The 15,481-nt window shown below is 34.9% G+C and overlaps 1 protein-coding gene across 5 annotated transcripts in view; it reads right to left on the reverse strand.

Annotated features, from left to right (window-relative positions):
- The window catches only part of MARK1 (microtubule affinity regulating kinase 1), a 60,052-nt gene that overhangs the window by 24,180 nt on the left and 20,391 nt on the right, over positions 1-15,481 (reverse strand). For 3 of the 5 annotated variants that reach the window (XM_080651196.1, XM_080651194.1, XM_080651195.1), the window contains exons 2-6: positions 8,845-9,048; positions 7,602-7,655; positions 6,317-6,365; positions 4,586-4,651; positions 930-1,000 (exon numbers count right to left, since the gene is read on the reverse strand). In XM_080651196.1, coding sequence (XP_080507322.1) covers positions 930-1,000; positions 4,586-4,651; positions 6,317-6,365; positions 7,602-7,655; positions 8,845-9,048 — 444 coding nt within the window. The remainder of the gene's footprint in view (positions 1-929; positions 1,001-4,585; positions 4,652-6,316; positions 6,366-7,601; positions 7,656-8,844; positions 9,049-15,481) is intronic. The other 2 variants (XM_080651198.1, XM_080651197.1) reach the window with 1 other exon arrangement.

Genomic DNA, 15,481 nt, shown 5'->3' on the forward strand with positions numbered 1-15,481 from the left:
CATGCTACAAATATTCATTGTCAGGTTCTGCTGTATTCGGGAGACTCACGCTTCAAAGTGATCCTTCTCCGTCGTCATCTTTCTGCTCAGAAAACATGTAATGGTTACACATGCATGTGTCCTGACCAGGAGTTGAACAGAACCCTGTTAACTTTTTGGGTCAGCATGCTCCAAATTGATCACTGAGTAAGTTTGTTTTGTGAAACCTCTGTTGTTACATGACTGTTTGGAACACAACTTGCAAAATGCTCTCTGCATTTTAAATTGTTTTAAAAACAATTTACAACTTATTAATGTGTCATATCTATAGTAATTTATATAGTATACTACTTTAATCCCTTTATTCTTAAAAATTAAATCCTAGATCAACTTAAATTATTTTTTCTTATTTTATCATTTCTGTAACAAGTCATATTCAGGAAATGCAACTATCTTACCACATTCTTCAGCCACATTTGCAAGGTTCCTTGCCTACCTGACTAAATAAAATTGACCATATCTTTAAATCTATAAAATATGTTCTAATACAAAGACGTCTTTAATTATAAAAGAAAATAATACTAATACCTCTTTAAACAGTACACATATATACTGTATACATAGAGCTAATAATACTTGACAATACTTATTGGATAACGGACTAAGTATTTCTTTTCTATCTCAGCCTAGTCTATATTTCCAAGGCTATCAAAGAGTTAACGTGTCTCACTTATTAGCATTTCACTATTTATGATCATCTATAAATAACCTCTGAAATTTAAATTCAGGAAGAACAGATTTCTTTGTCAGTTTTCCATTCATAAGGAGTGTAAGAAAGCAAGACCTTTTCTTGTTAAAAAACCACATACCCTGAAGTCCAGTTTATGACACTGTCCATTGTACACCACTAAAAAAAGCAGCAAAACGAAGGTGAAAACCTCTTTCCGTACCTGCCTAAATTTTGCACGGGCCTCTTTTTCTTTCATTCTTCCATGGGCAACTAAGTAATCAAATACTTCACCTGAATCAGAAAGGTAAAGCAGGCAGTAAAATATACATAAGATTTTCAATGAACAACATATGCAATGTCAAGTTTGTGGCTTGTGTCTAAAGAAGCTTCTGGCCCCCAATTTTCTGATAGTTCTACGTAAATCACAAACTCTTCCATGAATACAAAAAAGGGGGGGGGGTTACATATAGAATTGAGTATCTGTAGCAGCTGATGATTTAGCAAAACTCTTTAAAGAATAAGTCATAAAAACATAACCAAGAAAAACTTGCTTTCTGCTTGTCAAGTCTTATGTAAAAGAATACAGTCAACTCTTTATTATCTGTTCTAATAAAGGGAACGGGCAGCACGGGCAATCAAATCACATTTGGCTTTGTATTTGGGGCCTACATTTCAAATAAAATAACAAGTCTTATTATGTTGGATCTCTCTTCTTTAAATTCATGAAGCCTTGGTCAAAGTCCATCTCACTATCGCCACACACATTGATTTCTTTCTTTTCCTTCCTATATTCTGGTTATGCCATACTCGTTCCGTCTATTTTGTACCTACTCATTATACAGAATTAAATCATCCTTCTGTGCATCTCCTATTACCCTAAATGAACTTCAGACTACTTGAGCACCATCGTCATGGCCGTATTTTCTTTGTATCCCCAGCTTCATGACAGAACAAAAAAGTGGACAGACAATACACACTTGTTGAAATAATTTAAAGACAACTAGAAACTGTAGAAATTTCCTATTAGCTCTATTACTTTATGTGTTTGTGACTTTATTTTTTTCTAGTCAATAGAGTAAAAGAAAAACCTCAATATTTAGTTACAATATTAAAAATACAATATCTCCGTATAAAGAAGAAATTATTTTTGTCCTTTTAATTATAATTGATACCATATATACAAGCATATTAAAAACTCACACAATGGCTTAAAGAGTTCTTGTAAAGTTCAGCAAAGTAGTTAAAACTCAGACTTTAGAATCAGACCAATTTTGGTATGAATCCTGGTTTAGCCCCAAAGTAGTTATTGGGTGACTTCATTAAGACCCAGTTTCTATCTATTGCCTATCTCAGATGGCTTCTGTGAGGATTAAATGAAATAATGCATGTGCTTAGCACAGTGACTGGCATACAGTAAGCACTCAATAAATTATAGGTTTGTATCTAGGTATACAGATATATTACATATACAGGTATATGCAATATCAATCCTAGGATGTAAGTGAAATATTAAAAATCAAATATGTAATGGTGTATGGCAGATGAAACTAAGTCATCTACAATGTCAGGCAGCATATTACTTAAATGATTAAATGGGATGATGAAAACAGAGAAATGAATGGATGCTCTAGTTGACCTATCATAGTAGGTAACTCTAGATTCATGAGTTGAGGCTGGGAAAGATACACACACGAGTTCAAAAACTGGGACTACTCTTAGTTCTGCCTGGAACACTCAGGCCCAATGTGGGCATGACTCAGTCCTTCACTTATTATATTGTTTGTTTATGGTTTGCTTCCCCAACTAGAAGGTAATCTTCTTGAGGGTACGTGTCCGAAGCACCCAGAAGATTACCTAATATGTAGTAAACATTTAATCAATATTATTTGTGTGAGGGAAAGAATAAACACACCATTCCAGAGCAGCACTGACACCTACTTTTAATAGGCTCTTTTGGACCAAATCGTAAAGAAATTTTTACGTCCCATCAGGGAACCAAAATCAACTGATCTACTCGTGGCCAAGAGGCAGCTGTCTGACCCCACTCTGCTTGTCCATGTTAGATTTCTCTGTGCATGTCAGACTCAATCCTAAAATATCTGAACATTTCAGCGGAAAATATGAAGAGTTGTATTTTCCAGAGGAGCTCTGCCATTTATAGATCAAAAGGGCAAGAAAAGGATTCTAGATTTACTGCCAGAACCATGATGGTTTTGTTACAAGATTGCTGACTGGCAAGACCAAAGAAAATCGAGCCCTAGGAATCAGAACGGAATGAGGGACCACCTGGTTGGGGCTGAACTCCAGTACATCCTCTCTATACCACACCACCCCTCCAACTGTGCTCTCCATCACCCCAGCCATCGGTCCCCTTCATTAGCACCAATAGAGAGTTGACTGTACTTACCATTCATTGTTAAAACAGTATATATATATTATACTGTTTAAAACAGAATGATGTCCACAGATTTTTAGCAGTCTATAATTTCTCCTATCAAAGCATGTCTAGCCCCTATTTTTAGACTTTAGATGACTAAAATGAAAAAAAAAAAAAGTCTAACAACTAAAAATAATGCTCAGGGTTCCCACGCTGACAAAATGTTATATAAATCTAACTAAAGGATGGAAAAATAAAGTAATAGTTCATTATGTGTTTTTTATAGGTTTGTTAATTTTATTGTAGGCCTTCACTTTATGCAAATTTGCATGGCAAAGTAATAGTTTAAAATAAAAAAATAATAAAACATTAATAACATCGGTTTTCAGGTTAAGTAAAAAAATCTACACTGAAATATCTTCAGGATGGAAAAAAAGCTTTGTAAACAACCAAATCTATTAAAACTTTCAATCTCCATAAAAAACTGAAAATGCAATTAAAATATATTTAATATTTGCAGTAAAATTTTTTTGAAATCTAAGAGACAGTATAAAAATACATAATTTAGATGTTTTATAAACTAGAATTAATCCTCTTTATTCTAGCTACATAAAATCTGAATCACCAGGAAAATCTATGTACTTTATCAGCTAAAAGGACTCAACACTGGTTTTCTATTGATTAGCAAAAGAGTTAATTAGCTAAAGTGCTTCAAATACTTAAGAGTTGCCTTCCCTCTTCAATTTTCTGAGTTCTTAAAACCTTCAAGTATTCCTTTGCTACTTATTGAATGATTTACTCCAAACACGTTAACCCTGTTTCTGAGAACGTTGAGTCCTACGCCTAACGGAACTGTGCCTTTCAGCCAGAGTATCTCTCACTTGCGGGAAAGGCAGGCGAAAATGGTTTTCTATATATATCAGTGTCTAAAAATCATTCCTATTTTTGACACTATGTAGTCAAAATACACTTTACATTCTACTACAAATGCATCTTACTATTTCCCTGTCAATTCTTTTAGAATATATAGATCAATACTTGTTTAAATTCCAACATTTTATGGATTATCTTGAAAATGTACCTATACTGAGAATCTTTCATATATGAAAAATCAGAGAAATAAACATTTGGCCTAGAATGTTCTTTTGCCATAGTCTTTATTAAATACATTCTGAATTTGAGATTTCTAGTTTCTAGTCATCATCATAATATGACATATAATAATACTATTTAGATAAGAGAATCAAACCATTCATAGATAACAATGCAAATTTAGAGTTTTAAAAATGTACCTAAGTAATTTTAAAATGAGTCCCAAATCCTACTTTTAAATGTAGGGTCAATAGGTCTTGAAAGCAAACACTGAATTTTCCTTAAGGTATCATGTAAAGGCATTTTAATAAAACTGTGAGTTCATTAACAACAGTAAAGACATAATCTTGAGGTGTGGACAATCCTATGTCTCACCAAAGAGAATTTTTCAAGCCCCACATCCTTACCCCCACTTGCGTATTCCATGACTAGATAGAGGGTCTTCTCTGTTTCAATAACTTCAAACAATTTTACTGAAAAAGAAATTAGAAATATACCTCTGTAATGGTTAGCATGTATTGGTTATATTTTTTAAAAAACATGTTTTAATTTATTTCAGAGAGAGTAAGGGAAGAGAGATAGAAACATTGATGAGAGAGAAACATCAATCAGCTGCCTCTTGCATGCCCCTACTGGGGATTGAGCCCGCAACCCGGGCATGTGCCCTGACTGAGAATCAAACCAGCTACCTCCTGGTTCATGGGTCTACGCTCAACCACTGAGCCACAATGGCGTGGCTGGGTATGTTTCAATAAAATGTAAGGTAACACTAAGCCAGTGGAAAATTTGAATATTAAAGAATATTAATTACAATTTTAAATTTTAAAATTCTCTTAAGGATTATTACTATTGTGGAAGAACAATACTTACCGTAAAGTGATTGGGAACTAGCTGCTAGGTCAAAAAAAAGTTAAGTTTCTGGCATTAAAGAACCATTAACTTTTCTAATCAGAATAAGGCAATGAAAGGCAAAATCTTAAAATCATAATAAAAAATTTTTTACAATAATAAATTTTAACTAAAGCTTTAAAAGATACTATGTTATAATGGGTCTATCATAAAACATTAAATAATCTTTACTACAGGAACAAGAAAAATTCTATAAATATGTGATACTATAAAAGTTTGTGGTTAAAAAACTACTAAATTATCAGATTTATGTAGTTGAAATTATACACCACAAATAATCATATGAATATTTCTAATAAACATAAGATTTTTAAATGTGCAAGAAACAAGTGTTTTAAAAACAGATTAAAAAAAGAATTGCTTTCTACTTCTTAAAATCTAATAACTTCCTGTAATACAGGCAATCAATACACTTATCTCTTATAAGATTCTCTCTGTTTTAGGAATCCAAAGTTATTTATGTAACATTTACTAGTACATATATGACTGTGATCCTTATATATTCAAATAAAAATCACAACGGATATTATCACTATACAAAATGAATATATATATGGCAGAAATGTTAAAATATCTGCTTCATTTTTAAAGTACACATTTTTAAAATGTGCATCTGAGCAAGTTTTCCCACATAAGCAAGTAATAAAGCAACATGAAACAGCTACCAGGTTTACAGGGTAATCCCCATCCTAACTGCTTTTAATTCCTCCCTCGACTCCTGTTTTCTTATATTTCCACTTTCTGAAGAAATATTTGCATCTTTTGTAAATACAAAAGTCCCAGAACTTATGGAAATAAATCCACTAAAATTAAAATCAGCTCTAGTTTTTAATTCAAATTAATTATTTTGCCTATAAACTATGAGAAAACTATAATGCATATTATCAAATTATCTGGAATTTATTTTTTATAAATATCTAAATGGCATGCAATCTCTCTTTAGAGAGACTGAGTACAGAGATACAAAAAAATGTACTGTATATGGATCAACTCCAAGTTATATCCCTCATTTTAGGGGAAAGCAGAAGACAGCAAGGTAGTAACAAGCAATAGCCTTCAGCTAACTTCTTTATAATCTATTTTTACCCAAAGTATCACTTTCTCAGGTCACGCTCAGGTTTCTAGTTATCACCTTTCTTCTATTTCTATAAAACATCCTTAAAATTATATCTTTCCAAATACACTCAAATGAAAGAAAACACTTCATTATTCATGTATAAATTTCATACCTATGTTAGGGTGATTCAATATCTTCATTATTCGTACTTCTCGAAACAACTGTCAAAGAAAACAGGTAGACACACTCCTGTTAGAGAAGAACACTCAAGCGGAGAATCAAAGAAACTCATCGGCTTACAACACACCACAGGATCCTGGTCATGAACTAAGAAACCATTTGTTTCTCATCCCATCTCTAACTCTGCTGAGACTTGGTTTCCAGGACAACTTTTATTTATTTTTTAATCCTCACCCAAAGATATTCCTTCCATTGATTTTTAGAGAGAGTGGGTGGAGATGAGACACAGAGAAAGAGAAATATCCATGAGAGAGAGACACATTAATGAATTGCCTCCCACATGTGCTCCGACCAGGGCTGGGGATCGAACCTGCAATCCAGGTACATGCCCTTGACCAGGAAACGAACCTGTGACCCTTCAGTGCATGGACCAATGCTCTATCCATTGAGCAACACCAGTCAGGGCACAGACCCAAATTTTTAATTTAATGTTAGAATCAGCAGGTGTAATTAAATACACCATATTAAACATTTCTTATAAGATTCTCTCTGTTTTAGGAATCCAAAGTTATTTATGTAACATTTTCTAGTACATATATGACTGTGATCCCTATATATTCAAATAAAAATCACAACAGGTATTATCACTATACAAAATGAATATATATTTGGCAGAAATGTTAAATTATCTGCTTCATTTTTAAAGTACACATTTTAAAATGTGCCTCTGAGCAAGTTTTCCCACATAAGCAAGTAATAAAGCAACATGAAACAGCTACCAGGTTTACAGGGCAATCCCCATCCTAACTGCTTTTAATTCCTCCCCCGACCCCCGTTTTCTTATATTTCCACTTTTTGAAGAAATATTCGCATCTTTTCCTGTAAGTTAGCAGAAACACTAGTTCTTGTAGAAGAAGGAAGAAAAGCAAGTGAAGCTATAAAAGGAAACACACTTATGGAGAATACTAACTCATCCATAGATGTTTAATGAAGCAGAATCCTGAATACTTCAAATATTTTAAACCAAGTTTTATTCTACTGAATTAAATAAATTACTTCCTTTCATATGGTACATGTATTTGAGTAGTAGATATTTTTCAAGCAACTACTTCAAAAATATTATTTAAATATAAATATATTTTACATCATGTCTTTTCTTCATAGATTGATGAAATGCAATATTGCACCTAGTTGAAAATTTAGGATACCTGGCTTTACAGAACTCATATATTAATTAGGAAATTCACATTCTAATTACTATTAAAATAATTACAGACCTTTTGTAGACTGGTAGGATTTAGCTGAGTTTTATCTATTATTTTCACAGCAACCTAAAAAAGAGAATCATTAAACTGTATTTGAGAATACATATTTTAATGAATAAAATCTTAGAAAGAAAACATCTGTTCTTTCATTTCTAACTAGAAATAATTTAGTGTTCACATAATTGGATGGCAAAGTTTTGATAATTTGGCAGCCTTAGAATATATATCATTGACCCACATCTTTAACCCATTTGATTCTGAGTCAATGAAATTACACTTGTGTTATTACTTCCAAGTTTCCTCTTTAAAAATAAAAATCATCTACATCTTAATCTTTTACTCATGATCTTGGTAAGTTACAAATATGAGAGGGGAGGGGCTTATAAACTTTCAGTAATGTAAGTATTATGTGAATAAAATGATGAGGTGGGTAGAGAAACTGGCCACCCAAGCTTAGTTATAGCAGACCAGTGAAGTGGATCTGAATGTCCTCTAAGTCTCTGCCTAATGTAGACTATACTTGAACAGCTTATGGGGTCAGAATGGACAGGGAGGACTAAATTCAACTGGAAGTGACAATAATATTAGGCATAGAGCAAAATCAAAACTCACCAAAATCATTTTATGACTGAGATTTCTCACAATGTCCTAACTGGGTCCAGTAAATATTATGTTATATAGAATGTTAGATATTTAACTATTTTCAATCTTTAACATAGAAATTACTAAAGACATTAATATTAACAATAATTATTAAATATATACATTTTTCTATATAAATACACATAATTTAAAGCACATGGGATTTTAGAAACCCAATTTTCTTATAAAACATCTGTATAACAACACTTGTTTAATGTGGTCTCTAAGTAGATAAAAATGAGTGAGTTACTTTCTACACATTTATACCTAATGTTTAATAAAAGACTTTATCCTAGCCTTGTTCCTAAGGTTGGGTAGCAATCTGAAGTATTTACAGAAACCACTAATGAAAGACAGAAGTCTGAGAAAAGCTCATTTGCATCAGACTCCATCTCTGAGATACTAAAATGTAGGTATGATTCTTTTCTAAACATTCAAGGTCAACTTTTCATGCAATGATACAGCTCTACTCGGCACGTTCCATTCACACATATCCCATATTGCGACTGTCATGAATTCCCAGCATCAGCTCTGGGAACGCTTTTCAGCAAGACTTTGGAGAGGTAAATGTTCTAATCCAAGTAAGTATTAAAAAGGCATCTTAAAAACTTACCTCTCTCCCAGTTAGAACATGCCTTGCCAATTTCACTTTGGCGAAGTTCCCCTTCCCTATTGTTTTTTGTAAACGATAATTCCCAATGTGAGGCTGTTCGTCTGTTGCGGACGTAATGGAGTTTCTGCACCGAGGGATGTTCTGTCTGCTACTAGATTTGGTAGGCTGGATGTGTGGTTCAGTATATCCATCCACAGATGTATGCTAAGAAAGAGGTTACAAGATGTCAATGTTAATTCAATTATAAAAGGGCAGTTTAAAACACTATAAATAATTTTCATTAATGACTCATCTTCAATGAAAATACATCGCACTATACAATTTTAAAGTTTGGGTTCTATTTGTAATTTCTATTGCACTTGAGCTCCTTTTGCCAGAGGGAATATAACTATTTAAAATGAAATGTTCTGCACAGCTTCAGGCATATGCTTATGATTTAAAAATACAAATGGGTAGGTAGATAGGAGCCCCACAGGCCATTACTCCTTTAAGAGTGTTATTTGTTTAGTTGAAATGACATCATAGTCTAGAACTGCTTTATTAAAATGTCTTTAATGCCAAGACAAACAACCTCATGAGCATGGTTCTATTTCTCGAAACCTGACATGTTCACACTTTCATTTGCTGGGTGTAGAACTCAGCCAACTGACCGATCCGCTCTGGCCTTCTGGTATACCTCTAGTCAATTCTTGCCCGATCCCCTTCTCAGCTTACCATGCCCAAGCAAGAACTACTGGCAGCCCTGCTTGCCTCCAGGACCAAGTATCCACTGCATTCATCCTCAGTGCTGTTCTTGGGGCAAAGATGTCACCTTGTCTCACACGAGCCTACAACTGCAATGACGAGCAGACCTTGTTCACCTGCAAGTTCTGCACATAAGGGTCCAGACAGAGCTGCCTAACAGACCCTTTTTCACCAGCTCTGATTGTTCCTGCCCTTGTCTAGTTTTGTCTACATTCCTACATATATAAAATTCCTAGCTGTTTTTGTGAAAACATTGAATCACAAACAAACGCAACATAGTTTCCCCATTAGCTTCTTAAAAATAGCTAAAGACAAGCAGGACAAATTAGCAAAAGAAGGGGATATCTCTTATTTGTAAAGTCAGTCAGACTTATGTTGTCCTACCTATGTGATGAAAACCTGTCTAAAAATTTTTGATCAGACATGTCTTAAAGGCAACCTTAAAGATGACGCCATTTGCCAGTCTCATGCAAAGCCTGATTCAAGGTTAGTCATTTTTATCTGTTACTACTTTCTGATTTTTAAAACACTCGACTCAAGGTTAAATAAGGTATACAATCAGAAGGCCAAGTTAACTCCATACCAAAAAAAAAACCCACACAAAACAATTTATCATCTCAATTTGAAAACACAGAGTAGCACTGAGTGATAAGCCATAAAAACAGAAACAAGAAGAGAATATCCTATCAACACTCATTCAACATTATGGTTGTGCTAGAGAGACCAGCCATGCTTTTTAAGATTTATATATATATCATCTTTTCACCACTGGCATAAATATAAGCCTAGAAAATGCAAGTAAATCAATATAATCTCTTGGAAGCACTACTTGAGTTTAACAGAGTTACAAGAGAGATGAAACATCCTTAACAATCAATTACATTTGGAAAGAATCCTTTGGTGAACTCTTAACTCATCCTTTCAAATTCAGCTTAGACATTACAGCCCAGGAAAAGCCATCCATCATATCAGAGCTTCTGTTCCTCTCTCAACTAAGCTGGGTTCGGTGCCCATTTTTGGTCTTTCTATAGTTATTTCTAGAAATTCAGAGCCCCCAATTATTAATTTTTATTAAAGTGACATATGCTCATGGTCAAAAATGTCCAGTAACTCTAATAGGCTACTATCAAAAACTATCAGTCTCCTGTACCACCCTTCTAGACCTCACGCCTGCTCTCCAGAGCCTTTTCCTTTAGCCTTATCTTCTCGTATTTGATAATTCTCGGTTCATCGGTCTTAGACATCCTCTCAATTTCCTACTATGGCTAATTATGATCTTTTAGCCCCCAGCCCCGCTTCTCCTCTTCTCATCTTCCTAATGTAATATAATCAAGTTTTCAGTTAAAAACTACTGTGTTTATGTAATTGTGACTTATAAATACCAACTTACCGAAAGCCAAGTAGTACATAGTATGATGCTTCTATTAAACTTCATGTTTGTCAGCTTCATTATGGTATAAATAACACACAATGAAATTCACCAAATTTCTATATACAAGATGAGCCGTGACAAATGTATAAAGTCATAAAACACGACCACAATGTAAATGTGCAAAACATTTCATCATGTCAAAAAGGTCCCTGTACCCCACTGGTGTCAATGCCCCCCTCTGATACCATACTTTTGCTTTTCTAGAACATTAGGTAAGTAGACCACACTACAAAGAGTTGAACCTGTTACGTTCACTGTAATTCCTGGCATGCTTACTTATATCTGAATATTGTTTTGTGTTTTCTCTTTTCCTTAGTTTTTCTATATTCATTAAATTTCCTTTTTTTCTCCTCTACTGTATTGGAAGCTCTACCTCCAGTGTCTACTCTATTGGTATTTATTTTATAATTTTAAGGGTAAAAGTCAAGGTGAGGTGGGTTGGAGAAATGTGGGAAATGAGGAAACGGAGGCAGTGAGGGCAGGTAATGCCCCTGAGAAGTGTGACTTCAACTAAAAGGCACCCCAGTGAGACAGGGGCGCAGCTGGGGGAGGTTACTGTCTATTTGCTTGTTTTGAGATGGGAGAGACTTGAGCATGTTGAAATCCCGAGGGAAGGATCCAGTGGAGAGAGAGAAGCAGCTGAGACAAGAGAGGGAAAAGATAAGTCAAGTTCCTGGGAAGGTGAAAGTGAGAAGAGGCAGAGCACAGATGGAGCGATGGCCCTTCTGCAGGAAGAAAGACATCTCTTCTCCCGTAACAAGCAGAAAGGAAGAGAAATCAGGTCTAGATGCAGAAAAGTACGAACACTTGATAGTAGGAAGTTGAGGGAGTTCCAATCTGATGGCTCTTAACTTTCTCTGTGTGGTTGGAGGTAAGGTCACCTCCTAAGAGTGAAGGGAGGCTACAGGTTTGCAGAGAGTAGAAGAGATTTGAAAGAATTTCTGCAGAGGAAAAGCGCATTAATCAAAGAAGCCTAGTAGGGCAGCTGGGCAGTACTGACGGTCTAGTTGACATTGATGACCACGAATTTATTGTGGCACTAATCTGTCCAGTTGTACCATTTTCTCCAGCAACACTCAAAAGCCCACGGCAAGGGCGAAGGAAGCAGATATATGAGTTCATCCTGGTCTGGGGTTTGCCAAACCGGTACCAACAAAGAGAATGGGACAAGACGAGTTAGGTTATTGGCGAGTTATTGAAATGATGGGTTATGAAATGTAAACCGGATAGTGAAAGAAATGAAGACAAAAAAAGTGTTGATGGATAGAGAGAAGTAGAGGCCAATATGCTGGAGGGCCTATAGGTTTAAAGGTTCATAGTCACAGAATAATCATTGCAATGAAATCAGAGAATGATCATGGCAAGACAAGCTACGACAGCGCGGTACCTGGCCCAATACTTGTAGTCAGAGATATGGGTGATTGGATTCATGATTCCCGATGCTACCAGCATAGGATGCTCTGTTACTACCACCAAGAATTGTTCTGTATTTTTTATTAGATTTGTAAAAACATGCCTATTCTATTTTTTTAAATGTTTTAAAGAATACCATTAAACCATACAGCCACATGATTAGAAATTATTTTAATTATAATTTTAACTGGTTACATTATTTACCATAGTTTCCTACATCCCTGCATTTCCCTCTTTGAGATTCACTTTTTCTCTAATTTTGAGAATTTTTTTCAGGTAGGTGTGTGGTATAGGTGATATACTTTCTAAAGCATTGTAACTAATTTTTCTTTACCTTCACATATAAATAATAATTCACTTGGATCCAGAACAAGGACAAAGGAGCATTTTCCCACTTATTTCTGGATTTGTTCCAGATGGTTGAATTTTTTAGAATCATGACGTAGTGAAAACCAGAAAATCGCCACAATTAAATTGTGACTCATGCATGACAAAACAATAAGAGAGAGAGGAAATTTTGTAGAATTTCCAGGTGGCAAAATTTTTACAGAAGTTTATCTAAGGAACAGACCCAACTACAAAGGAGAATTAGTGATAGGTCAATATCCATGTTGTTAGTATCTCATATCAATGGGAAAATAATAAGTTATTCAACAAAGGGTTTTGTAACAACTAGAAAAAGATTGAGTTGGATCTCTAGATTACTGTATTACTCCTTACATCAAAATTAATTCTCAAATAGTTAAGGATATTAATGTAAAAAAAATACAAAAACTAAGAAGCCATAAAAGCACACACTAGAAAAATAAAAGACAGGGTAGCAGCTATTTTTATAGTCTCAGCATGGGAAATACTGACCACTTCAACAAGTCAAGACTATGGACCGGTTTACCTGAGCAAGTGCTAAAATAAAGTTCTGTGGTTATTCTTATCGGGATATCGGTGGCTCCCACAGGGACCTCACTATTGTGGCATCATCTGAAATCAGGTGTCAGCTGCCTAGAGACATCACAGGCTCCAAGTGACGGTCACTGCTGAGAAAACTGGTCATCCATGCGACAGTGAGAACGCAATGGAAAAATTTCTGATGGATGCAATGTAAATGTACTGAATTTCCCCTTAAATTATGTTCATTTTTCATACCTATCACTCCATTCTGAATGCAAGCGCCGGTGCAAACAAGGCCTCACTGAGATAGGAAAGCAGAAAGTACACTTGGGTTTTTACATCCTTTTGCATAAAAACAGGTAGCTTTGTACTGTCCTAAATTATAAACAGAATTCGCCTCTCTCAAAAATAAAATAAAATAAAATAAAATAAAATAAAATAAAATAAAATAAAATAAAATAAAATAAAAATGAGAAAAGGAGACAATCTCATCTTCTAAAGAAGAGAATGAAAATGAAATTATGTTGGACAGTTTCCTCTTTGGAATTTGAATAAACTCTCTTAGGTGAAAAAATATTATTTCAGGAGTAAGATGAAACCACTACACTTCAACATGACATTGTTTAGTTTAACAAATAATCATTGAGGACTGACAACTGCTGAGGAATAAGCATGATTTCAAGAAATGACCCTAACTATGAAAGGTGACAGAGAAAAACGAATATAAACAGTTGTGACACGAAATGGGAACTGATGACAGGTGCACACAGGTGCTGTTTTTCTGTCAGCTGGATCTGTTTCCCAACATTAGACACTTACTCCCAGGCCCCCGGAGTTGTAATTCTGTAGATCTTTTAACCATCTTGGACCATATGGGACCTCTCTGGGTAACATTTATAGGAAACAAATTGCATATACATCTGGTCTTTACCTTTCTGGCAATGATCCTTATAATTAAATAATCAACTGCCTGTCTCCAGGGGGTAGAAAAAGTGCTGATTTGCTTGTTTCACACTCAGCAAAATACCTTCTACAAGATAGACGCCTGGCCTGTCACAGGCTCTCATGTGTGGAATGAATGTGTAAATGTTACACCGACCAATGAATGGACACCCTTGATTCAGTCTGTCTCTGATACTCATCATATAAGACACAGCCTTGAGTTAAATATAGTCAGTCTCACTCCAAGCCACAAAAAGTTGTTACAAACCGAACAATCATAAAACAGAAAAACTCTAAAGTATTTGTATTAAATGAAAGGCATAGAGAACAGAGAAATTAAATCCACAGGCTATTTAAAAGCCATTTAATGCAATGGTTTCTACTTTGTCCTTCCCCAAACTAATGTTTTTAATAAATAAGCATGTGATGCATTTTAACTTGGCAGCCCTTTCTTTTCTCTACTTCTGTCTCCTAATAGAAGTGCTGACTTACAATGAAATGGCCAGAAGGAAGACAGCACACTGAAGGAGGGCATTTGGTATAAACAAGGTTATCTATGTTTTAACTCAAAAAAATAAAATTTAAAAAAATGGCTGCGTTCAAATGAAACCTTTCCATTGAAAATATGATTACTCATTTCCACGGACGTTAGCCTCATGATTAAGAGAAATGGGTCTGGAGTCAGGCTGTCTGCTTACATACTGGCATTGCAACTAATTAGACGTGTGACCTTGGGCGGGTTATTGAACTTGGTACTCCTAGGTTACCACAGTTTTTGTTGATAATTGTATCACCAAAAGGCAAGCCTCATTACTGCCCAGGTACTCAAATAAGCAAGGCAGGTGTTTCTGAAATATTCCCAAATAAATGGAAGGTTAAAAGGTCCTCAGAAACTAAGGAGAACATATTTGGGGGTGTGTGTGCATGTACATATGTTAGGATAAGATTGTCAAATGCTCTCCTCCTCTTAAAAGACCCTCTTTTTATTTGGAGACCATGTCCTACTTGCTTGGGGTTAAGCTGCCTCTTCTTTTAAGTAATTACGTTGCTAGCTTACTTGGCAAAAAGTTGACAATCTCATCCCATTTTCGAAAGGTTTTTAGTTTTATTTGTTTATTTATTTATTCATTTACTTTTTACAAATTTCACCCATGAAACTCTGAAATCCAGAACATCTAGAAGCAAACAGAACACAATTACCAGCTGCCTGGCCAAACC

The sequence above is a fragment of the Plecotus auritus genome (assembly GCF_963455305.1).
Source record: "Plecotus auritus genome assembly, chromosome: 14".
Lineage (NCBI taxonomy): Eukaryota > Metazoa > Chordata > Mammalia > Chiroptera > Vespertilionidae > Plecotus > Plecotus auritus.